Genomic DNA, 25,575 nt, shown 5'->3' with positions numbered 1-25,575 from the left:
TTTTGATGGGGTTGTTTGTTTTTTTCTTGTAAATTTGTTTGAGTTCTTTGTAGGTTCTGGATATTAGCCCTTTGTCAGATGGATTAGAGACTTAAATGTTAGACCTAATACCATAAAAACCCTAGAGGAAAACCTAGGTAGTACCATTCAGGACATAGGCATGGGCAAAGACTTCACGCCTAAAACACCAAAAGCAACGGCAGCAAAAGCCGAAATTGACAAATGGGATCTCATTAAACTAAAGAGCTTCTGCACAGCAAAAGGAACTACCATCAGAGTGAACAGGCAACCTACAGAATGGGAGAAAATTTTTGCAATCTACTCGCCTACACCTTTTTTGAATTGCAGACTTCTAAGCACAGAATGCAGCTTAGTTAAGTACTTGGAATCAAAACTTTTTTGGAGCAAGCTTAACTTGAAATTCAGTAGTAATTACGTGTGTGTGTGTGTGTGTATTATATACATAATTTAAAATATATTGCTTGCTATCTTATCTAACAGTTTTCTTAAGATATGGCCACTGGAATTTTACATTACTAAATCTTACGGTTTTCTTCACAAAGCTGAATAATTTTATTCGTTCTTCTGGCAACTTTTGTAATTTGCATTTTCGATCATTCAGTTTTTCAAGGTCTTCATTAAGATGCCTCTGAAGAGTTTTTATACGCATATTGTAATACATCATTTTTTTCATTGCTGTGGTCTAAAAGTAAGAAAGAAAACAACATAAAAATTAGCTAAAACAAATTATAGGCAATTATTTGTGATATTATATAAGCACAGTATGTTCTATATGACAATTTAGATGATTTGCATGCTCAGGAACTAATAAAGATGATAGCTGGAGTGACAATGGCTACACAGAGTTCTATATTTAAACTTAATAAAAAATATAAAATTCCAAAGATTTTCTTTGTGAGGCATAAAGTGTGAGGCAAATTCACATTTATTTCCAGAATAACAACATAAAGAGACTACAGATAAAATGTAATGTATAAAATAGTACAGGTAATGAGGCAGTACAATTAGAGCAAACATATAACTCGTTATTCCTATTTGATTAACTCAGGGAATAAAAGAAATTAATAAGAATTAAAAGCAAATATTACATTACTCAATTCATTTTTTAAAAGCATGGCTAAGGAATATAATTTTTTTTCAAATTTATAAAAGAATGTTCATTAGGCTAAGCAAATTACTAAATGTCTATCAAATCCATTTATCTTGCATTCCTTAATAACAATGCATCATTCAGTTATTAATAAATTTATCATGATAAATTGATTAAATCCATAATTAAGAAATGCACCAGCTAAATGGTACTTGAGAGTTATGTTAGTTAAAAAGAACTATCTGAGAAGACCATAAACAAATTTGAGGCATTATAAAAAATCTGACATGGTTTTGTTTACCTGAAATAATGAAAGCAAATAAGTTGGAAGACTTTTACACTCTTAGACATGTATTTTCTACAGATGCAGCCTTTTCTTATGAAATTTAGTATGGAGTGGATAATTAAGATCCTAATGTAATATTCTGGCATAAAAGGCAGAATAGAAACAAATACATAGTATGATGAGAGGCCAAAAGAATTCTATTTCCCCATGCATATTATGAAGTACTGCAACTGAAATCACCAAATTCCCCTGCCAAAAATAAGACAATCATAACAAAGAACAGTCAAGAAAAAAATTTGTTTTAGGATCATGATAAACTGATTAAATATCTTTTATAAATAAAAGCTTAATTTCTGAAGTGCAATTGAGTTAAAAGAAAAAATTGTAACTTAAGAAATGGGAAATGGTGTTTCTTGATTTTTTTTTTCCTATTTGGAGACAATAGGAAATCCAATACAAAATTCTGTGGGTCAGTTACAGCTAAAAATAACTCTAATAAATTCTTAAATCTAAAACAATAGGATATCTACATACAGAAGAATGAAACTAGACCCCTATCTCTCAACATATACAAAAATCAACTCAAAAAATGGACTTAAATGTAAAACTTGAAACCATAAAACTACTAGAAGAAAAAAGAGAAAATGTTTCAGGACATTGATCTAGGCAAGGATTTTATGACTAATACTTCAAAAGCATGGGCAACAAAAACATAAATAGACAAATGGTACTACATTAAACTAAAAAGCTTCTGCACAGCAAAAGGAAACAATTAATAGAGTGAAGAGACAAACTATGGAAGGGAGAAAATATTTGCAAACTACTCATCCAATAAGGATCTCATATCCAGAATATACAAGGAACTCAAACAACTGAACAGCAAAACAAAAAACAAAAAAACCCAAACACATACACACACAAAAGAAACACACACACACACACACACACACACACACACAAATAATCCAACCAGAAGGTGGGCAAAGGAACTGCATAGACATTTCTCAAAAGATATCATACAAATAGCCACTAGGTATATGAAAAAATGCTCATCACTAACTAACCATCATGGAAATGCAAATAAAAATCACAATATAATCTCATCCAGTTGGAATGGCTATTATCAAAAAGACAGAAAAAAAAAAAAAAAAGAGATGCTGGTGAGGATGCAGAGCAAAGGGAACTCTTTTTTTTTTTTTGAGATGGAGTCTCACTCTGTCGCTCAGGCTGAAGTGCAGTGGCGCAATATCGGCTCACTGCAACCTCTGCCTTGTGGGTTCAAGCAATTCTCCTGCCTCAGCCTCCCGAGTAGCTGGGATTAGAGGCACCTGCCACCACACCCGGCTAATGTGTATTGTATTTTTAGTAGAGATGGGGTTTCACCATGTTGGCCGGGCTGGTTGCAAACTGCTGACCTCAAGTGATCCGCTCACCTGGGCCCAAAAAAGGGAACTCTTATATGCTGTTAGTAGAAATGTAAATTAGTACAGCCATTATGAAAAACAGGATGGAGTTTTCTCAAAAAATTAAAAGCAGAACTTCCAAAGGATTCAGCAACCTCACTCCTGGGTATTTATCCAAAACAAAGGAAATCAGTGTATCCAAGGGATACCTGCACCCCTACGTTTACTGCAGCACTATTCACAATAGCTAAGATTTAGAATTAACCTAAATGCCATCAATAGGTGAATGGATACAGAAAATGTAATATATGTATATCATATTACACACACACACGTGTATACACATAATGGAATACTATTTAACTGTAAAAAAGAATGAAACCCTGTCATTTGTGGCAATATGGTTGAGCCTGAAGGACATTATGTTAAGCGAAATAAGTCAGGCACAGAAAAATAAAGACTGCATGTTATCACTTATGTATGAGAACTAAAAACATTTTTTGAGCTCATGGAAGTAGAGAGCAGAATTGTAGCTATTGGAGGCTGTAGGCGAGGTAGTCGGGAGGAGAGAATGGGGAGAAAGGTTGGTTAAGGGTACAAAATTACAGCTAGATAGGAAGAATAAATTCTGGTGTTCTGTAGCACTGCAGGGTGAATATGGTTAACTATAATGTGTATATTTTCAAAAATCTGGAAGAAGGGATTTTGAATGTTCACAACAGAAAGAATAAATGTTTGAGGAGATGAATATGCTAATTACCCTTATTTGATCATTATATATAGAATTATTATGCATCAATTGTAAATAAAAGGGAGAAAATAACATAACAAGAGAACATGGGATGGAGTTAATTTGGTCAGATAAAATACAGGATGCCAAATTAAATGTGAATTTCAGATAAACAACAAATAATGTTTTAATATACATAATACTAAACTTACTTATACTTATTTAATTATACTAAAACATCTTTATTGTTTATCTAAAATTTAAATTTAACTTAGAATCCCCTAGGTGGGGTAAATAAAAGATTAAAACATACTAGTTTTATTTTAATTTTTTTGAATAAGCAATATATTCACATTTCAAAAACCAAAAAAATTGATTTATACAATGAAAAGTCTACTTCCCACTTATGTTTCCCATCTTCTCAGTTGCCCCATCTTCTGCAGAAAATGACTGACTTTAGTGTCTAGTAAATCTTACCATAGTTTCAACTTTTTCTAATTTATTAAGAATGTACCTATATCTTCATATAGAAACAAAAATTATGATATTTTACTATTTCTAAACTTTTTCAAAATCACTTAGTATGTCACAACAATAAACAAGAGTTGTCAATGAATGGGGTTTTTTTTGTCCTTGTTTGAGAGTATTTAGTAAGATTTTGGAGAAGGAGGGAAGACTGTTTTATAAACTGTAACTCTATAGCCAATCAACTTTGTAGGCTGACCACATGCAACTTGCTTTTTGTATTCGGACTTTAAAAAATTAATGTCAAAGTCACTTTCAAAGACTTTGGTAGAATTCCACACCTATCAAAACAAACTTTTAAGAAAAAGAAATTGGACTAGTTATAATGCTAAATTCAGCTGCATGTTTGTACTAAGACAAAATTTGATCCCTTTGCATCTTAGGTGGCCAAAAAAGAATTCAAAGTCATAAACAGAATTATATTCAACTATAGTTTCATAGCACTTATTTTTATACTACTTAACAATTAAAATGGGCTTTTGTGTACATTAACTCATTGGCTCCCCCAAACAACCCTGTGCTGAAAAGCAGATACTATTTTCATCATCTTCGTTTCAGTTCAGAAAACTGAGCTTCAGTAGTAGCACATGCAGTTGGGGGCTTGAATCCAAGTCTTCAGATTTGAACCCATATGTTCTTCCCTCTGTCTCACACTAACTCTTTGGTGGTCTTCCTGGTAGGTTCTGACTTTACCTGCCACTTGTAGTTTACACAAACTAGGTCACAGTCATAGGTGAAAATCTGAAGAATCAATAGCACTCTGTTCAAGAATTCATCACAAAGAACTGCCACAACTTGTCTTCTTATGCATAGTAAGGAAAAAAGCATTTTAGAAATCTATATCAATCCATAAATTGAAAATACTTTGAATTTGAAAATCATTTTGGTCTGAATCTAAAGTTGGACTATAGTATATATCTTATTTGTGCCTTAAAAGGTAAAGGGAGGGTAAATATTTTACAATAAGGAAATGAAATATTATTACTTAATTTAAGATGTTAGAAACTGTCTAACAATTCCTTTTTTTGTTGTTCTTTATGCTACTCCTGACATTTACAAGACTGAACCAAATGTATGAGAATCTCAGTCAGAATGTCAGAAGAACCTGCCTCTCTTAGTTCTCCTTTTCAGTCTCCTCTGTAGGTTCCTTCTCATCTACCCAACATTTAGCACCCAAGTGACACACTTTCTCTTCCACACCATTCCCTTGGTGACTCATCCAGTCCACAGCTTTAAGTACCAACTTTCTGCTTTCAGTTCTCATATTTTAATTTATACCCCCAATCTGGGGAACTCTCCCACATAGTAGACTCATGGATATCCAACTACTTACTGAGCATGTCCCCTTAGGATATTCAAAAAATTGTTCAAACTTTACATGCCTAAAATTATCATGATCCTAAAATAATGATTTTTCCTTCTAAACCTACTCCTCCCCTACTCCTCCCATACTCTTCCTCATGTCGTCAAATAGCAACTTACTCTTTGAATTGCTCCAGTCAATATCTTGGAATTATTCTCTACTTCTTTCCTCTGTACTTAATATCCAGTCCATCAGTAAACCCAGATAGGTTCCATCTTGTAACTGCTACCAGAATCCAACTTCTTACCACTTTCTCTGTGAACACCATGCATTGAACCATCCACATTGCTCATCTAAGTTACTGGAATAATCTCCTAACTGGTCTCTCTGCTTTCAACTTTCCCCCTCTAATTGTCTATTCTTAATACATTATTCAAAAGGATCCCTTTAAACCATAAGTCATCTTAGTCCCACCTCTGATCAGAATTTTCCAGTGGATCCCATCTCACTCAAAATAAAGACCAAAGTCCTTACAACAGTCTACAGTCTCACATAATCTGGCCTCCACCACTCCTGTCTTCATCTGTTACTTCTCTTCCCCTGATGTCCTCAGCTACTTAAACTTTCAGATAATCACAAACCATCTTTAATTAGATTAAAATCTACCTAATCCTTGGTCGACTACCATAAACCATAGATATTTTCTAATTTTGATATGTAATATTCCAAACGAGAAGTGGTTGTTACATTTCTGTTATTTAAGCTTTAATTTATATATACATGGCACTAGTCTAATTATTTTTGACACTTATTTTTTTCAATTTCCTTCTTGTTTTGTACAGATTAGAAGCAATATTACTTCATTATTTCACCTTCCAGTACTGTCATCAAAATTAAGATTCTAGTATTAATATTATTATTTATATACTTTTATGTGTAATATCCAGTTCACTAGGGCAAAAGTAGACTTGGCAACAAGAACTGAACTGATAATCCTACCTACCATATGTGGACATGGCCAGAAAGAAGCCTAACTAATTAACTAATAAAACAGAAATCACAGATGCCTTATTAGGGATGTACTTACATCTGCCAGTTCCTTGATTTGCTTTGCTGACACATCCAATGTGTCAAATCTTTGAAGGCAAGGCAAATGATATAATACATGTGTGGAATAATTACACAGAAGACAAACTGGATTGGTTTTATATTGAGGATCATTCAGACATAAATCCTTTAAGCAAGGCAGCCTGGTTAAGTTCGTGAGCTCCTAAAACACCAGCAAAGATAATGTTCAATTAATTGTGACTGTCATTTCTAAAGGCAGTATTTGAACACTTAAGATCAGCCATACTCTAATGCATTCTAATTATGTGCTTAAATACATTAAAGTGATTTAGATGCCTAAAATGTTTCTCTCTATTGAAAAACAAGCTAAATTCCCGAAGAAAATAGCAACAATAATTAAGCAATACGCTATACCACTATGCCTTTTAAATATTTACTAAATCATGTATTCCAGCTGGAACATTGAAGCCAGTGATGCGAGCACATTTGTTCATTAATATGTTGCCTCCCCTACACGGCCCCTCTTGCTAATTGCCCCCAGGATACCTGTAGGTCTCTGCTTTCTTCATTCCTATTTCCTACACTTATCACCTAGAAACACTCCTGTTCATCCTCCCTGCTTCCAGATCTGCTCTACTCATTAAAGGCTATGGGATCCCCTGTTCATTACAAACAATCATCATGGAATTCCTGATTTTTGGTTTTTTTTTTTGTTTTTTTTTTTCCATTAAGTACCTGTTTTACCTATTATGGTCAACTAAAGTCTAACTTTCCTTGAGGGCCTCAGTTCTCTCACAACCTATGGATGAGGAAGGATTGATATGCACTCTCAGACCAATGTTTCTCCTTAACATATTTTTTCCTGATGTTTAAGTCATTATTTATACTTTCCTTTATTTGTCATCTGGCTCCTGATTAACTCTTCCATCCTGCCTCTTCCTGTTTAAACCCTAATATTTTATGATTTAGTCATATTGAACCAGTTGAAGTTTTGGAATGTGCCAAGCCCTATCTTGTCCTTAGACCTTTACTCATGCTGCTCCTTTTGAGTGGCCTGACTTCACCCCAGTTTCACCTTTTAATCTGTCAGGGCCCAACCCAGTGTCATATTCCCTGGGAGCCTTGTTTCATCCCCCAATGTTGGGATAGATGTTCCTCCTAAGAGCTCTTTTAGCTACTGAGCTTAGTTTTGGTATGGACTTTATCATACCCTATTGCCAATTGCTTGTATCTATAAGCCAAGGGTCTATATGGGCTTTGGCCCCCAATCTGCAAAAAAAGAATGTTATTTACATTTTTAAGTATTGAAAAAAAAGAAGAATATGCAGTAGAGGCCACATGTGGCCCACAGAGCCTGAAATACTTTCTATTTGGCTTTTTTTTGTTGTCATTACAGAAAACGTTTGCTAACCCTGCAATAAACTTGTGGAGAACACGGTTTGTGTCTTGTTTAACATTGTATTCCCAACACTCAGCACTCAGAACACAGCAGGCACTAAATAAATATGTAAAGTAAATTGATTACTTTCAACCAACTTTGAGGATATCCTCATACTTTCTCATTACCAGGATGGTGCCTGAGGTAGGAGGGTACTGTGGTGGGGTCAAACGTGAAAGGATGCAATGCTAGCTAGAAAAATCAGAATCAGGGTTAAGGGAAATCTAAGGAAGAACCAGGGAGCATTAGTTCTAAAAAGGAATGGAAAAGAGAACAGTGAAGTCAGGTTGCTGGAAACAAGAGTAATACAGGTTGAGGTGGTTAATATATTTCCAAACTCTCTCTGGACAAGTGAGAATGTGGCTCACTGGTCTGACCTGAGGCTTGGGCTGAGCCTATGTGGGGAGGAGGACTAAGCAGAGTTGCTCTAAAAGGAAAACTTATGGACAGAGCTGTGCAGAGAATTATTTGGTCAAATTCTGCAGGGGCAAGAAGGTAAACCATTTGGCAGCCTTTGATTACTGGGTTGCTATGTTTCATTTGACTATGGTAGATGGTGGGTATAAATGAGCTGGTAGATGGTGGGTATAAACTCTGAATTCCTACACAGAAATCCCCCAACTACATGCCAAATTCAGATGACAGTGGAGTCCATGAAGGCACAAAATCTCACTGAAAATTAGTGCTCTGGTGCCTGGTATGGTTGGAAGGTGGGCACAGAATTTATTCAGTCACCACCAGGATAGGATAGTTATCTTCTTAGGGTAGGAGGAAAGGTTAGAGATAAAAATCTAAGATAATAGTGTTCCAGGAACATTTCTAATATGAAGATAGTAAAAGCTCCTGTGAATCAGGTTCAATGTTTTCATGACAGTCATAAAGCCATAAAAAGCCTTTTTAAATATTATGACACACGATGAATTTTTATAATAATCCTGTTATCACCATTTTTAAAATAAAGATACTGAAATACAGCAGGTCAGTGTAATTAAAGTAATGGTAATAAAATAATAAAACAATGGATTATTATCTTATTAATAAAATAATAAGAACAATGGATCTGTTGAGTCCTTACTATGTGCTGGTCACTATTCGGGTACTTTACATTGTTATTTCACCTAAACTTCATGTTCCACTGTATTATGCTGCCTCTTGTGTGAGGCAGAGCTAGACCTGAGAGGTCTTTCTGCCTATGCAGCCACAGCTTATAACCACCACAAGGGTGCTATGGCTAGCCAGGTAAGATAAACTTCCCTATAGTTTCTTGACAGGGCAATGCCTTATTTTCCCAGAATCCTGCACTTATCTTCTTCAGCCTTATGTCATAATTGCTTCCCTTGCTGTGTTCCAGTCACAGAGGATTTCTAGTTCGTAGAATCTGCCATACCCCTTTCAACCACCTTGAGCCTTCACACATGCTTTAACTTTTGCCTGGAAGGGTCTTTGCCTGGGCAACTCCTACTCACGTCTGATATCATTAGCTGCAACATTAGCTCCTCAAGGATGTCTTGTCCTGATATCCCAAACAAGGCTAGGTCTCCCTTTTATATGTTCCCACAGCACTCTGAATTTAACGTTCAAAGCTCTCTCTCTCATCTCTTCTGGAATTTTAGCCTATTTTAAGTATAAAAGCTTTATCCACATTTCACATTATTTTCTTGGAATAGATTCCTAAAAGAGGAATTGATAGATTAAAGGATAGAAGCCTGTTTAAAAGACTTGGTACACATTATCTAAATGCTTTCTAGAAAAGTTCTATCATTTTAAATGATTACCAATGTCATATAAATGCCCATCTTATCCTAATCTTTCTAACTAAGAGTATCATGTTTATCAAATGTTGACTATATAAAATATTATCAATTACAATTATATCTTCTTTTCTTTTTTGAAACCTAGTCTCGCTCTGTTACCCAGGCTGTAGTGCAATGGTGCAATCTCAGCTCACTGCAACCTCCGCCTCCCAGGTTCAAGAGATTCTCCTGCTTCAGCCTCCTGAGTAACTGGGATTACAGGCGCCCACCACCACGCCTGGCTATTTTTTTTTTTTTTTTGGATTTTTAGTAGAAACAAGGTTTCACCATGTTGGCCAGACTGGTCTCAAACTCCTGACCTCAAGTGATCCGCCTGCCTTGGCCTCCCAAAGTGATAGGATTACAGTTATGAGCCACTATGTCCAGTCTTATATCACGTTTTATTTTTCATTTTATTCATTCTTAGTAGGATTGAAAATTATTTTATGAATCTACTAGTCACGTGGAGTTCAATTCTATGAATTATCTGCTCACTTATCCTTTATTCTACTGGGTATCTTAGATTATTTGTTTCTAATTGATTTAAAAGAGCTCTTTTAAAAGTAAGAATTATTTCAAAGATTTTTTTGTCTGTTTGTTTTAATTTTATGATGTGTTTACCAGGCTGAAAATTAGAATTTCCATATAGTAAGTATGATTTAAAGATTTAGTGTAGTATCTTAAACTGGCAGAACTAGAAGGGGAAAGATACACGTGTGCATGTGCGTGCATGCACGCACACACACACACACACACAATCCTGTTATCTATCTTACTGCCTGTCCCTGTCACAACTGTTACCACCCTCTGAGTGTCTCTGGTTTCTATCATGGCTTATTTTCCACGTTTAATCTGATCACCTATCTGATGGCCTCAATGTTGGTAGAGACAATTTGCCATGGCCCTAAGCATTGCTTCACACTCTTGCTTGTTATGCCAAGATTGTAAGGTATTGACTGCTCTTTACCCATTTCTCAGTGTTGTGTGTGCAGATCTTCACCTGGAGGGCCCCACTGGTACTCTAAACTCAACATATCCAGAACCAGACACATTCCCTTCCCCTCACCTCCACAAAACTAGCCATTATTTTTCTGATTTGTATATTTTTTGAGCTTGCTAAGAACTGTAATCACAGATTCATTTTGGACTCTCTAGCTCTTCACATTCTACTAGCTGTGAAACTCTGCAAATTCAACAACCATAATGTCTCTTGCATCTATTTCTTCCTCGTCTTTCCTCCTCCTTCTCTTCTTCTTCTTTTCTTCTTTTTTCTCTTAACACTCCAATTCGTAGTCTCACAATCTCTCATTTAGATTATTCCTGAAATCTCCTGACTGGGTTTTCTTCTTCTAGCTGTTCCAAGTCAATAAACACTAACTCCAGATCACTATCCCTAAAGGACATTTCTGATCATATCACTTTCTTGCTCAAAAATTTTACAGCTCTCTGTTGTCTATAAAATACAGTCTATATTCGAGACCCAATTGACCTTTCTAGTTAACTTCCAATATTGCTATATATACTCTATATTCCAGTCAAATGACAATGCTGCTGTTATTCAAATATACCCCTTGATTTCTCACTTCTCTGTGTTTGTACATGTTGTTTTCCCCTTCTTAGAATGCCCACGCCCTACTACCCAGAAGATCCTCCCACCAATGCTTGTTCAAATTCTGTTGACACTTCAAAGTTCTTATCAAATATTTCCTCTTGAATTTCACTAATAGAATTTTGTTTACATATCTTTTTAAGGGACTTAATCTGCCTCATTCCATAGCTTTTTGGTATTTTTATATTTTTGCCTGAGTAGAATAATGCCTACTTTAATACTTATGAACTCAAAGTTATTTCTATAGTAAATTTACCTTTCTTCAATATTTTCTAGAGGATGTGTTCGAATATGCACCTTCAGTCTTACACTGTCAAAATTATAAATGTCACCTTTTAACCAACATTATATGTGATAAATATTAAGTCCCTTTATTTGGTTGTTTCTCTTTCATTCATGTTCTTGACAAATGTTTATTGAGATTTACTACATGTCCAACACTATGTTAAGGGTTGTGGATATAGCAATGAAGAGAACAGGCAAAGTTCCTGTACTCAGAGAGCTGGTATTCTAGTAAGGGATGTGCCAAGAGGAAAAATAAAACAGTGGCACAGTGATAGCGAGTGCTGCAGGTTGGGGAGGGTTGTGAGGGTTTTCCTATTACACCTAAATTGGGAAGGAAAGGTGTCACTTAGAACATAATATTTTGACAAAGACCTGAAATAAACGAGGAAATGAGCCATGCAGGTATATGAGGAAAGAAAATTCCAGCAAGTGCAAAGGCCCTAAGATTACTGTGTCCTAGGTATATTCAGACTAGTGTGGCTGAAACTGGACAAACGAAGGAGAGAGTGGTAGATGCTGTAGTCAAAGCGACAGGTTGGGGGTGGTGGGGTGGCTAGATTAGGTAGTCTTATGGCCCATTATAAGAAATGTCTTCTACTCGGAAAGAGATGAGAAGCCAAGGGAAGGTTTTAAGCAGCAGGGTGATTTTTATCTGACAGATTTTTAAAGTTTCCATAAGGCTTCTGTGTGGAGAACAGATCTATAGTAGGGAAAGGACAAACAGGAAAATTGTTAGGAAGCTTTTTTCCATTAATGTAGGTTAGAGATCATAGTGTCTTGAATCAGCCTGGTAGTGATGCAGGTGGTAAGGAGTGATCAGACTCTGGACATATTCTGAAGGTGCACCCAATTGTACTTGCTGATGGATAGGATGAGGGTATGAAGGAATAAGAAGAGTCAAAAATGACTATAAGGATTTTGGCTTAAGTTACTGGAAGAATGGAAACTCCATTTAGAGAGGTGAGGAAGACTGCAGGAGAAGGTCTGGTAAAAGAAAAATTAGTTTGCATTAAGATATGTCTACAGTTCTGGAGAGCTGTCAAGGAAAGTAAAGGTACTAGTTTAGAGTAATCAGTACACAAAGGGTATTTAAAGTCTTAAGGCATGATGAGACTATTTAGAGAATACATGCAGACAGAAATGAGAAAAGATGTCAGTACTGACCAAGGGAAGTCCATATCTTACATGCTCGGAGAGGATGAAAGAACAGAAACTGAAGAGATGTAGCCAGAAAGATTGGAAGAAAACTAAGAGAAAATGGTATCCTAAGAGCCAGGTAAATAGTTATTTGTTTGGTTTCAACAGTGTCAGATCATTAAGGCCAATGTGGTCAGATGACTTTCAAATTTCCTGGAGCATCAGCCCAAAATAATGAACTTATTCCTTAATGGGGGACTTTTTAGTACAGTTTCTGCAACACAATGGTTCATGATTCAGGATGATAAATAAAAATTATTCCACTTAAACATACCTTGAAAGAACATACTTGGTTACCAGAAAGGTTTAATCTTTCCAGTTGTTCATTGGAGTCAAGACATCGACCTTTAAAAAATAAGACGAAAAGAATTAAATTTATTATTTTACCTTCTGTTTATATTCTGTCATACTTCTGAGTTGTATGTAGCCATCATTTCTTGCATATAAACAGACCGATGGTACCACTGTATAATTAGTAATCACTGATTAATGAGTAGTATTTTCACAGGTTTCAATATGCTTTGCAAATATATCACAGAAAAAAGCCTAAAAGAAAAAAAAAATCTAAGCATATACTTTTTATATTGATGAAAAATGATTATAGCATTATCTCAGATTCCAAATGAAATAGTACATACCAATGCTATTTATTAGATTTCCAGCAAGGTTGAGATCTTTTAAATTCTTCAAAGTTTGCAAACCCTAAAAATTTAGACAACATACAATTTAGAACAAATAATTAAAATTAACATTTACAAATCATCTCTGATTAATCTGGTTAGTTCTCCAGGTGCTCTGAGCACAGGGTACTTTGTGCATCACAAGCACAGAAGGAAATGAGTGCCTCCAAGAAGCCACCTTTGTTCTCTATACTGGAACTTAGAATTATTGGAGGAGAGAACAGGAAGCGGAGTAGAGAGGAAAAAAAGGAGGAGTAGGAGGAAGAGAATACATCACACAGAGTATATTTATAATCTTAGGCAAGTTATGTAACTTCTCTAAACCTCTTTTTTTTTTAACCTTCAAAGAAAGAATAACAATGCCTTACCTTTTAGGCTTGTAAAGAGTAAAGAAAGTAATGTATACAATATCCTCTGTACCTTATAAAATGCTATATACATGTTAGTTCTTTTTGACAACAATAATTGTACCAGTCATGAATAGTTTGGCCTTTAACTACAATATGATCTTGAACATTGCGGTTTAAACTCTACAGTAGTAATTGGTTTTACATATAGATAATTGAAATTATTATCTTACCTCAATTATTTTAATTGAATTGTGGTTCAGCCAAAGAACCTTCAATTTGATTAATTTCTCTAAATTTTCTATTTTGGAAATTTTATTAAAATATAAATATAGTTTTTCCAAATTTCTACATTCCTGAAGACCTTCAATTTTCTGTAAAAGAAAAGGAGACTGAATAGTGTTAGTTTATGTTTTGCTATTAATCCTTCCAATAAAGTAGGTTTCTAAGTATATTTTCTTTTAAATATCATATTTTATTGCAAAATCAATATCCAGCAAAATGAACTGTTTTAAAAGAAAAAAATATATTCCATGTTTTCCACTTAAATACAACTATTTTCAATTTTGCATGTTCTCTTTAAATTTTAATCAACTCTATATCTATTTATATATGGTTATGATTACAATAATATTTATCATATACAATCATATATTTCTATATTTCTATATGGTTATGATTATAATCATATAAAAATGATTATGATTATATGGTTATGATTATAACCATGTAAGCACATCATAATCCTAATGCACATACAATTTTGTAGGACTCTTTTTAAATTAAGACTAAAATGTTTTCATAATCCTTCAAATTATATTTAATAATTATGGAATATTTCATTAAGTTTATAATTGTCTGAAAAATTACCTGATGTATAGCATATTTATGTTTCAAATTTTTAGTTATAAATAATGCTGCAACAAGTAGCTTCATGCATATGGTTGTTTTCTGCTATTGAGTTACTTTTCTAGGATAAAATCTTAGAGTAGGGACTTCTAAGTCAAAACGTATGCCCCGTACATTTCCATGATGGCTCTTGATGTTTTGCAATATTTCTTTTCAAGATAGATGTTATAATTTCAACACAACCAAGAGTGTCTAAGTGGACCAATTTTATTACTAAGTAATACTGGCTATGATTTGATTTGATTACTAAAAAGTAGAATATGTTTATGTTTTAATTCCTTATTTCTGCTTTTCCTTTGCATAAATCAATTTATTTATTGATTGAACTTTTATTTTAAGTTCAGGGGTGCACGTGCAGGTTTGTTATTTAGGTAAATTTCTGTCATGGGGGTTTGTTGTACAGATTACTTTGTCACCCAGGTATTAAGCATAGTACCCGTTAGTTATTTTTCCTGATCCTTCTCCCACCCTCCACCTTCAGTAGGCCCCAGAGTCTGTTGTTCCCCTCTATGTGTCCATACGTTATCATCATTTAGCTCCCACTTCTAAGTGAGAACAGGTGGTATTTGGTTTTCTGTTCCTGTGTTAGTTTGCTAAGGACAATGGCCTCCAGCTCCACCCATGTTCCTGCAAAAGACATTATCTTATTCTTTTTTATGGCTGCATGGTATTCCATGGTGTATACATAGCACAGTTTCTTTATCCAGTCTACTACTGATGGGCATTTAGGTTGATTCCATGTCTTTGCCAGTGAATACTGCTGTAATGAACATACACGTGCATTTGTGTTTATGACAGAATTGTTTATATTACTTTGGTTATATACCCAGTAATGGAATTGCTGGGTTGAATGGTATTTCTGTTTTTAGGTCTTTGAAGAATCATCACACTGTTTTCCACAATGGTTGAACTAATTTACACTTCTACTAATAGTGTATAAGCATTCCTTTTTCTCCACAACCTTGCCAGCATGTGTTATTTTTTTGACTTTTTAGTAATAGCCATTCTTAGTGTGAGATAGTATCTCACCGTGATTTTGATTTGCATTTCTCTAATGATCAGTTATTTTAAACTTTTTTTCTTATGCTTGTTAGCCACATGTATGTCTTCTTTTGCAAAGTGTCTGTTCATGTCCTTTGCCCACTTTTTAATGGGGTTGTTTGTTTTTTTCTTGTAAATTTGTTTAGGTTCCTTGTAGAGGCTGGGTATTAGACCTTTGTCAGATGCACAGTTTGCAAAAATTTTCTCCCATTCTGTAGATTGTCTGTTTACTCTGTTGATAGTTTCTTTTGCTCTGCAGAAGCTCTTTAGTTTAATTAGATCCCATTTGTCCATTTTTGCTTTTGTTGCAATTGCTTTTGGTGTCAACGTCATGAAATCTTTGCCTGTTCTTACGTCCAGAATGATATTGCCTAGGTGGTGTTCCAGCATTTTTATATTGGGTTTTGCATTTAAGTCCTTAATGCATCTTGAGTTTAATTTTGTATATGGTATAAGGAAGAGGTACAGTTTCAATCTTCTGTATATGGCTATCCAGTTATCCCAGCACCATATATTGAATAGATGATCCTTTCCCCATTGCTTGTTTTTGTCATCTTTGTCAAAGATCAGATAGTTGTAGGTGTGTGGTCTTATTTCTGGGTTCTTTATTCTGTTCCATTGGTCTATGTGTCTGTTTTGTACCAGTAACTTGCTGTTTTGATTTGATTTGCTTTGATTACTAAAAAGGAGAATACGTTTATGTTTTAATTCCTCGTTTTTATTTTTTCCTTTGTACAAATCAATTTCTATCCTTTGCTCATTTATCTGTCTTAACCCATGCCTTATGCATATATTTCAATGAATTATTTTTCTAAAGCCAAAGAATTCAGAATAAAATATTCCGTGTAAGGTTTTATGTTTACACTTACCTCTATGCAGCACTCAGCAATCCAAAGTTCTTTAAGTTGTAAACAAGGCTCTAACCCTGCAATTTCTTTTATATCTTGAGCAACAATGGTAAGACTAGTTAAATTAGGAAATAATGATAATCCGACTATACGAGGATACCCTAAGAAAAACATCTCCAACTTTGATGTATCTGATCCTTCTTGTCCAACCATCTCATAAGATAAGCCATTGCACAAACACTGTTTTAAAGGAAAGAAATTTGGTCATTACCTATTTTAAATAATCAAAAGATTACTTTTACCATTAGAAATTATAAATTGTCAATTGCACTGATGCCATTTTTGTAATCTCACAAGAGAAAGTTATATCACATATATGATTATTCTCTGCTTCCAAAAGTCACTAGGTAGAGGAAATCACTAAGTAACCCTTCCAGCTCTAGAAAGGAGCATAAAAACTTTCCATTTTCTATTACTGCAAATGTTATAAAAAGAAATTTGACTTTGACTCACCAGCTCTTTAATTATTTCTTCTTGGTTTAGGTTTTCACTTTCAATCATCTTCCGTTAAAAATAGTGATCATAACATTATAACTGTTAAGGAAAATGAAAAAATGAAATAAATATTAAAGTCATTGTCATTCAAAGTTGAAATAGACCTTAACGCTACTAAGGTTGAACCACCCAACTGTAGTTTGAAATCTTCACATAGTACATTACTAAGTATCTGTATAAACTCTGAGGGGGTTTTCTGTTAGGATGTTATTTTTTATTTTAATTTTAAATCTCTCTTTCCATAATTCCTTCCCTTTTGTTGTCAGTATACCCCCTTGGTATAAATTTTTTTCCACACAATGAGCCTTCAATACTTGAAGAAAATGCTCATCTCTCATCTACACTCTTACCTTACTCACAGTTGAAGTTGTTAGTTCTCTCACTATATACTCATGTTTCTCTCATTTGAACAGGCTCTGGTTGTCCTTTGTATTACACTGCGTGTCTAAAAGTGAACACAGTTCTCTAAATATACTTAGACTGCAAAGAGAAGAATCCTTAGGGCTTAGCAACATATTTGGCATAGTAATAAATGTTCATTTAAATAAATACTCCAACTTCTCCTTCATTCTAGAGAATATGAACCAATTAATACTCAAGTAGCTTCAATAAAACTTAATCCAACTTTCATAATTTGTAATATTTTCTGAATATTATTCCAGATATATACTATCTAAAAAATATAAGAATCCTGCTTTTAATATAATGACCTGACAAGGAGAGATGTAGAAAATGGTATACAGTATAACCCCTTTCTTTACAATAGCAACTCCCCCATAGGCATGTGTGTATATATGTAAATGCATGTATGTGTATAATTATTGTCAGGAGAAAATATGGAAAGATATATACTAAGTTATTAATATGAGTTTCCTTAGATGCAGGTGAAAGTTGTTGTGACTAGAATATAAATGTAAAGCTGGATGGGGATAGATCCAGGCAAAAATGGAAAAGAAAAAATGATACTTTTTAAAAAGCATGTTTAGAATTGCCTAGTTTGAGTGTATAGACATTTATTATTTCTACCATGGGTACACATTTGGACTGTTTCCAGTTGGGGGTTAAATAGTGCTTCTCTGAACATTTTGTCATACAGGTCATAGCTACAAATTTCTTTGGGATTTCTACCTAAAAGTGGAATGAGAAACAAACAACTATTGTTATTTGCAACATGAGTGAGTTTCACGTAAACAAATGCTGAACAAGAGACACGCAATGAGTAATACTGTATGACTCAATTCATGTAAGATAAACAAACTATAGTATTAGAAGTTAGGATATTGGCTACCTTTCAGGGAAGAGCAACTAAGAGGAGGCAAAAGAGGGGCTTCTAGAGTGCTCATAATGATGTATTTTTTGATCTAGGTGCTGGTTATGTTGAATTTGAAAATAAAGTTAGATACCTAAGATGTGTGTGATTTCTGTATGTATATTATACTTTAATGAAATTCTACCTAAATTTTTATTTTAAAGGCATTTATATGCTCATTTTTATTCATTTATGCAAAATTATGTACATGTGCTGGCATATACATAAACTAAAATGTTAAGAAAAAAAGATGATGATTTGAGTCCGTGTATTGACCTATCTTCCCTCCCCAAATCCCACTAGAATGACTACAGAAATATGAAAACAAGAAAAGAATATAGCAGTGCTACAAAAAGAGCAATGATTGCCAGAAATATTGAGAAAGGTCTTTAAAAATGACACAGACAACATCAGATTGAGAAAAAAAGCCCATCAACACAAACCAGAGTCTGTTCTCACACTGCTAATAAAGACATGCCCAAGGCTGAGTAATTTATAAAGGAAAGAGGTTTAATTGACCCACAGTTTCACATGGCTGGGGAGGCCTCAGGAAACTTATAATTATGGCAGAAGGGGAAGCAAATCATCCTTCTTCACAAGGCAGCAAGAGGCGGGATGAGAGCTGAGTGAAGGGGGAAGCCCCTTGTAGAACCATGAGATCTTGTGAGGATTCACTATCACAAGAAAACATGGGGGAAAGTGCCCCCATGATTCAATTATCTCTCCCTAGTCTCACCCTTGAAATGTGGGGATTATTACAATTCAAGATGAAATTTTGGGTGGGGGCACAGCCAAACCATATTACAGACCAAAATTTAAGGTACCAGGGAAAGAAGTTTCACAAAACGATTCTTAAAAATCTTCAAATTGAGAGCAGAAGTGGTTGGGAAAGGGGTAGCTGTGTATTATACATAAGGGACCAAATCAAAGGAGTTTGAGAAACGTACCAGAAAATTGCACACAGTCTGTATTTGTACTCATGCTTTGTAAATTGAGGACATTGCCCTACCATGCTGAATGCTATGGTTTAAATGTGTCACCTTCAAATTTCAGGTGTTGCCAATATGATAGTATTAAGAGGTGGGCCCTTAAGAGGTAATTTGGTCATGAAGGTTCCTCCCCTTCCAAATGGCATTAGGTGCCCATTAGCTGCCCATTTAAAGGGCTTGATGGAGAAAGTTCATCCCTTTTTTGCCCTTCTGACTTGGCCATGTGAGTACATATTGTTCCTTCCCTCCAGAAGAGGTAGACTTCAAGACATCATCTTGGAAGCAGACACCAGATGCTAATGCCTTGATATTGGACTTTCTAGCCTGTATTGTGAGAAATAAATTTGTGTTGTTTTTAAATTGCCCAGTTTCAGGTATTTTATTATAGCAGCACAAAATAGACTAAGACACTGAGTCAAGAAGGAGGGACGGGACCCCAGCTAGCACCACAAAGAAAAACACAGTCAATAAATTATCCTAATATATTGGACTCTGTTCATTCATTCACTCATTGTTAATATTCATATTGAAGGCATAAGACAGAACCCCAGACAGAGAGTGACAGGGGTGGGAGGAAAGAGAAGATCAAGACCTTATCAGATGATAATGTGGAATCTGGGCAAAGAAATGAAGGATATAAGGGAGTGTGAGTGCGAGCCATGCGGGAATGTAGAGAAAATGCATACTGGCGAAGGAAACAGCAAATGAAAAAAAAAAAAAAAAAGTTGGGGCGAGGGGCAGTGAGAGAGTATACGTGGCATATTTGCAGAATAGCAAGGAAAATTATGTGTCTGGAGTACATTGAGAGAAATAAATAATGGTAGGATGTGAGGTCAAAGAGTTATTTCAGGGTCAAATCATGTGCTATCTTGTAGACCTTTATGAGGATTTTGGATTTTATTACGGTAAGATGAAAAGCTATATGAGGATTTTGAGTGGAAGAGTAACATGAACTGTCATAAGTATTAAAAAGATCACTCTGGCTACTATGTTTAAAATAGATTGTAGGGTTTGGAGCAAAAGCAGGGAGACTAGTTAATGGGCAGTTGTAATAATATAAGTGGGAGAGGATGGTGATTGGAGTAGGGTGGTGGTAGTGGCGGTGGTGACAGTGGTCAGATGATGGGTCTATATTGAAGGAAATGCTGTGCATTCCTTCCCTGCCTCCTATTGGCAATTGTGTCTTTATTCCATTCTTGGACAACCTCAGGATATTACAGCATAGGCTGCGAGAGAAGCCAGTCAAGAAAGCAACCTGAAAGAATTTGGAAGCTCCATCAAAGGCCCACACATAGATGCAGGCCACAGTCTTACCTCTCCAGATTTATCTGAATGGTGCACCAAGTTAAAAAAGTGTTTTGCAGCACCTCTACTCATGGGAAGAGAAACCCTTTTATACTGGATTAAAGTCTGTGATTACCAAAGGATAGCCTAGCTGCCCACCACGACACAAAGGACAAAGGCTTCCCTTCAACGCTCCAAATTCACCAAATGGTGTTCTAAGTTATCTTGCCTTTGTCCAAGATATCTATTGTATAAGGAATTAAATCATTCTCTTTGTTATATTCGAAACGATCACATACACTGGGACCTAATTTTGGACTTTCTAATCTGTGTTTTTCCTTAGCTCTGTCTATTCCTGCACCAGTATCTGTTTTTGTTTGTTTGTTTGTTTGTTTTTTAAGATGGAGTCTTGCTCTGTCGCCCAGACTGGAGTGCAGTGGCGCGATCACGGTTCACCCTTAGCTTCACCTCCAGGTTCACGCCATTCTCCTGCCTCAGCCTCCCGAGTAGCTGGGACTACAGGTGCCCGCCACCACGCCCAGCTAATTTTTTTGTTTGTTTTTAGTAGAGTCGGGGTTTCACAGTATTAGCCAGGATGGTCTCCATCTCCTGACCTCGTGATCCCCCAACCTCGGCTTCCTAAAGTCCTGGGAGGCGTGAGCCACCACACCCTGCCATATCTGTTTTAATTACTGTGATTTATATGGAAAATTCCCACCTCATGTTCTTTTTTGGCAGTTTCCTGGATATTCTTCCATATTTTTTTCCAAATAAAATATATGATTATTTTGTATTTAGTTTTTAAAAATTCTGTTGGGATTTTGATTGAGGTTGCATTGTAAAGATTAATTTAGGGAGAACTTCCATATTACAGTTTTGAGTAATCCTCAAGAACAAGGTATAGCTCTCCATTTATTTAAGGAGACTACTTTTCCTTGGAAGAAACATATGCCCATTTGGGATACAAATCTTACCTCTCACTTCAACTTATTTTCTCTTCATCAATGCCCTTATTTAGCAGAAAATCTTATTCTAATTCAACAGCTAATTAGAAAAATACAATTTAATTATAAAACCCCAAATTCTGTAAGTTGCATAACTATTTCTGAATTACAAAGATGCTAGACCTTCCTGGTACTTACAAGTCTTGTATGCTTTCTCCAGTCACAAATGGACTCAAGGGTTCCAGATGAAGTTACTGAATTCATCAAGAGGTGAATGTCCTGTTGGCCAGCTTGTAACCACTCTCCTGCTCTTTGAAGCTCTTTCAGGGCCGGCCCATTTAAGAGGCTAAAGGTCTTCTCTAGTTCCCCCACAAAACCAGAAGCCACCAGGAACTTCTATAGCTTTTACACCTCAAACTGCATATCTTGGATTAATCTTTCCACTTTGGATTGCTGCTGGAAAATTTCACCTAACCAGCATGGAGTTGAAGTCACTACAAATGTATGACCTCTAACTTCAGTTAGATCTTCAGCAACAAGTGTTTTATATTTTCCTCTCCTAGGAGAGTGGGACTAGAGACTCGAGATTCATGACACTACTGACTATTCTAAACTTTCACCACTCTTTTCAAGGTCTTTCTCTCTGTCTCAATAGATGATCTTGACCCCATTTTCATAGAGAACAGTGGTGCCATCAAATGTGTGTTTCTTATTTCCTTCCCCTCAAGCATGTATTTTTCTTTTCCTTCTGACTCCTGTCTTAGTAGGTGTTCTTCCTTTTGTCCAAAACAAATCCCTTTTCCTATGTATTGATCCTGTCCTTATCTGTCTCTTTCAGAATACTGCTGTCAAATTTTCCTCTTTCATTTATTCCCAAATTTCCTTCTCAAGGATCTCTTTTATTTCTGTATATAAATATTAGGTCTTTCCTATATTAAAAAGTCTCTCCTATGTTCTTCTATAAATAGCTGTTTTTAGATACCTTTATGGTAAACCTTTTAGATAATCATTAGCAACACGTCACTACCTGCATTCAGTCCTGTATTCACTGCCGTCTAGACTGAGGACACCTCAAGACACTACAGCATGTTTTTACCAAGGTCAACAATAACCTTCTAATTGCCAAAGACAGTGGACATGTTTCAGTTCTCAACTTGACCATGACATGGCATCTGACAATGCTGATGACTCTCTCCTTTAAGTTTTCTTCTTTGGTTCAACTTTTCTCCTTGGCTTCTCTCTACTTGTTATTTCAAAGCTACTTTGTGCTTTTCTTTTCCCCTTTTTTTTTTTGAGATGGAGTCTCACTCTGTTGCCTAGGCTGGAGTGCAGTGGCACAATCTTGGCTCAATCCAACCTCTGCCTCCCGAGTTCAAGTGATTCTTCTGCCTCAGCCTCCCAAGTAGCTGGGACTACAGGCGCGTGCCACCACGCCTGGCTAATTTTTGTATTTTTAGTAGAGACGGGGTTTCACCATATTGGCCAGGCTAATCTCGAACTCCTGACCTTGTGATCCACCTGCCTCGGCTTCCCAAAGTGCTGGGATCACAGGTGTGAGCCACTGCACCCAGCCTGCTTTGTGCTTTTCAAACCAATTATTTTCTTCATGGTGAAAAATCCTTCTTTTCTGTGCAAAAAAAAGAAAAAAAATCCAACTGCCCACATGAAAAAGCTCCATCTGAATGTGCCAAAGGCATCTCAAATTCAGTGTGTTACTGTGTTCAAAACTGAACTCATTATATTTTCCAACCAGCCTCCTTCTCCTAATGTATGCCTTCTCTTGAAAAATAACACCACCATTCTTTTATTGGTTGAGCTATTATCCTCAACCAATCTTTGACTCTATCCCGCTAGGTTCATTCACTCATTAAATCCTTCTGCACATACCTCTTAAAAGTCTGACCACATTTTTTTCCTTCTCCTCATTCCAACTGCTTCTGCCTTGGTTCAGGCCCTCATCACCTCACCTTAACTGGATGTCCTCCCTGTAGTCTGTCTTCCCTCAAGTCCATCCTCTGCACTACTGTGACAGCCTCCTGAAAGGTAAATCTGCTCATGCTTTACCCCTTTGGAAGCTATTCATGGTTTCCATGCTCTGACTCCTGCCTACCTCACATGCTCATCAACCACAGCCTCCACAGAGGACCCTAGGTTCAGGCCACAACTATCGTTCTCTGGAACTGAATGGGATGTTTCTGTACTTTGGCATGGGCTGTTTCCTCTCCCTAAAATGTCCTTTTCCCTTGGCTGTATGGCATACTCCAGACTTCCCTAAAGATTTAAATCAACACTCTTCTCTCTGAAGACTTTCATTCTCTCTGGTAGTATTATAAGCATTCTCTTTCTTGTGATTCTGGTTAAGGCTTGCACATACTCTACGTATAGCACTTGTCACACTGTAAAGCAGTGTTTACGGGCCTTTCTTCCCTACTAGGTTACATGTTCATTGAGGGCAGAAACTATGAACCTATCACAACTTCACTGCCTGGCACATGCTAGGTGTTAAAAAAAAAATTGTTTAATGGGTTAATTGTCATGCCACAGGCATATGGTATAATTTAAAGACATAATTGTTCTCCATGACCAGAGTACAATGATAGAGTATAAAGGACCATGTTTCTGTCTACCATGAGCGTTGGTTAGGGTGTTATTCTGAGAAAACTCATTTTTTTTTTTCTGCCCAGTAGAAGTCCTGTATGGGTCAAATTATTTCCTCGTTTGGGTATAAAAGGATCAGAATCCATCAGTTATCACTGATGGTCCAAATAAACCCCCTACACTCTCTAGACGAGCAGTGTCAGGTTTGGTCAGGGAGCATTAGGTTCTCCCAGCCCAGAACCTTAACTGGTGCAGTAAAGGCTGCATAGCTGGCTGTAGGCCATCCTCCCTTTCCTTCTCTTGAACTTTGTTCTGGTACCCTGACTGCCTCAATAAAGCCACCTCACTGTCTTTCACCATTATCATCACCATTGCACCATTACGGAGTTCCCTTGACCTCAACTTTGCTTCACTGGCGTCTTCCTCTTGGTATGGCTTGGAAGGAAAAAGAGGGGATCAAAGACTCCCGGGGCCCTGCTTACAGGTGATGTACGCCCGAAGGCCACCAGGTGACGGATTCTGACCTTATCAAGAGAGAGGATGGATTCCAGGGCAATCCGATTCAAGTCAGAGTCCACTCTGACTTCCCAATCCCTGTCTTGCAGCAGCAGGCAGGAAACCCTCTCCCGCCCCAGGCCTGGTGTGTACAGACTGCCTGTGGCGGTTGCCTCGGTAACCGGCTCTCCACCTCCGGCGACCTCCGGGTGGGGAGGGGGATAAAAGGGGCGGGGAAAGCGGAGGCTGACCCGGGTCTGCATCACGTGGTGGCGGCCTCCAACCAATCAGCGGAAGCAGGGGTCCAACCGGAAGAACCCCCGCTGGGGCTCCAGAGGAAACAGCGGGAGCCTCTCCCTCGCGGCTTCTCTGTAACTGCGCTTATCTTTTCACGCGCTTTCGCCAGTTCGCGGAACGTGACTGAAAGCAACGCGTTATGGGCAAGGTGGCGCAGACCTATTCCTTGCGTCCTCCAGTCTCGCGCTCTCTCACTGAATATCTTTGACTCTCGGGTCCTGGAAACCCAGAGCCTCTCTGACCTTGAGCCCCGAGGGCGTGGCGCTGTGATGTCACAAGGTGGCGTGACAGCCGAGAGGAGCCCCGACCCCCAGCGCGGCATCCTTCCCGCGGCCAAAGGTGGCTGACCGCAGCCGGAAGCCGCTGTGCGCCCGGCGAGCAGCGTGGAAGGACGGCGCCGGCAAACGAACGCCCAGTGCGGTCCGGAGAAGAGAGGGACCTTCCAAGGGTCTTCTCGTCTTTCTCGGACAGGCTTTTGAGTGCCTTTTAAGCATTCCAAAATGTTCAGGAGACAACAGTTATTTACAAAAT

The 25,575-nt window shown here is 36.8% G+C and overlaps 1 protein-coding gene across 1 annotated transcript in view; it reads right to left on the bottom strand.

Moving 5' to 3' along the window:
- Nucleotides 1-25,315, bottom strand: part of LOC105538417 (leucine-rich repeat-containing protein 9) — a gene marked incomplete at its 3' end in the record, with an annotated part of 61,944 nt that extends 36,629 nt beyond the window's left edge. Inside the window, exons 1-8 of the mRNA XM_011978265.1 lie at nt 25,145-25,315; nt 17,087-17,167; nt 16,595-16,813; nt 14,009-14,149; nt 13,387-13,450; nt 13,023-13,093; nt 6,446-6,628; nt 548-703 (exon numbers count right to left, since the gene is read on the bottom strand). Of these exons, the coding sequence (XP_011833655.1) occupies nt 548-703; nt 6,446-6,628; nt 13,023-13,093; nt 13,387-13,450; nt 14,009-14,149; nt 16,595-16,813; nt 17,087-17,134 (882 nt within the window). The remainder of the gene's footprint in view (nt 1-547; nt 704-6,445; nt 6,629-13,022; nt 13,094-13,386; nt 13,451-14,008; nt 14,150-16,594; nt 16,814-17,086; nt 17,168-25,144) is intronic.
- Nucleotides 25,316-25,575: the final 260 nt, after the last annotated feature.

Source organism: Mandrillus leucophaeus, unplaced genomic scaffold, assembly GCF_000951045.1.
Source record: "Mandrillus leucophaeus isolate KB7577 unplaced genomic scaffold, Mleu.le_1.0 Scaffold1918, whole genome shotgun sequence".
Taxonomy (NCBI): domain Eukaryota; kingdom Metazoa; phylum Chordata; class Mammalia; order Primates; family Cercopithecidae; genus Mandrillus; species Mandrillus leucophaeus.
The sequence above is the reverse complement of the archived record's forward strand: the minus strand, read 5'-3'. Positions and strand labels throughout refer to the sequence as shown.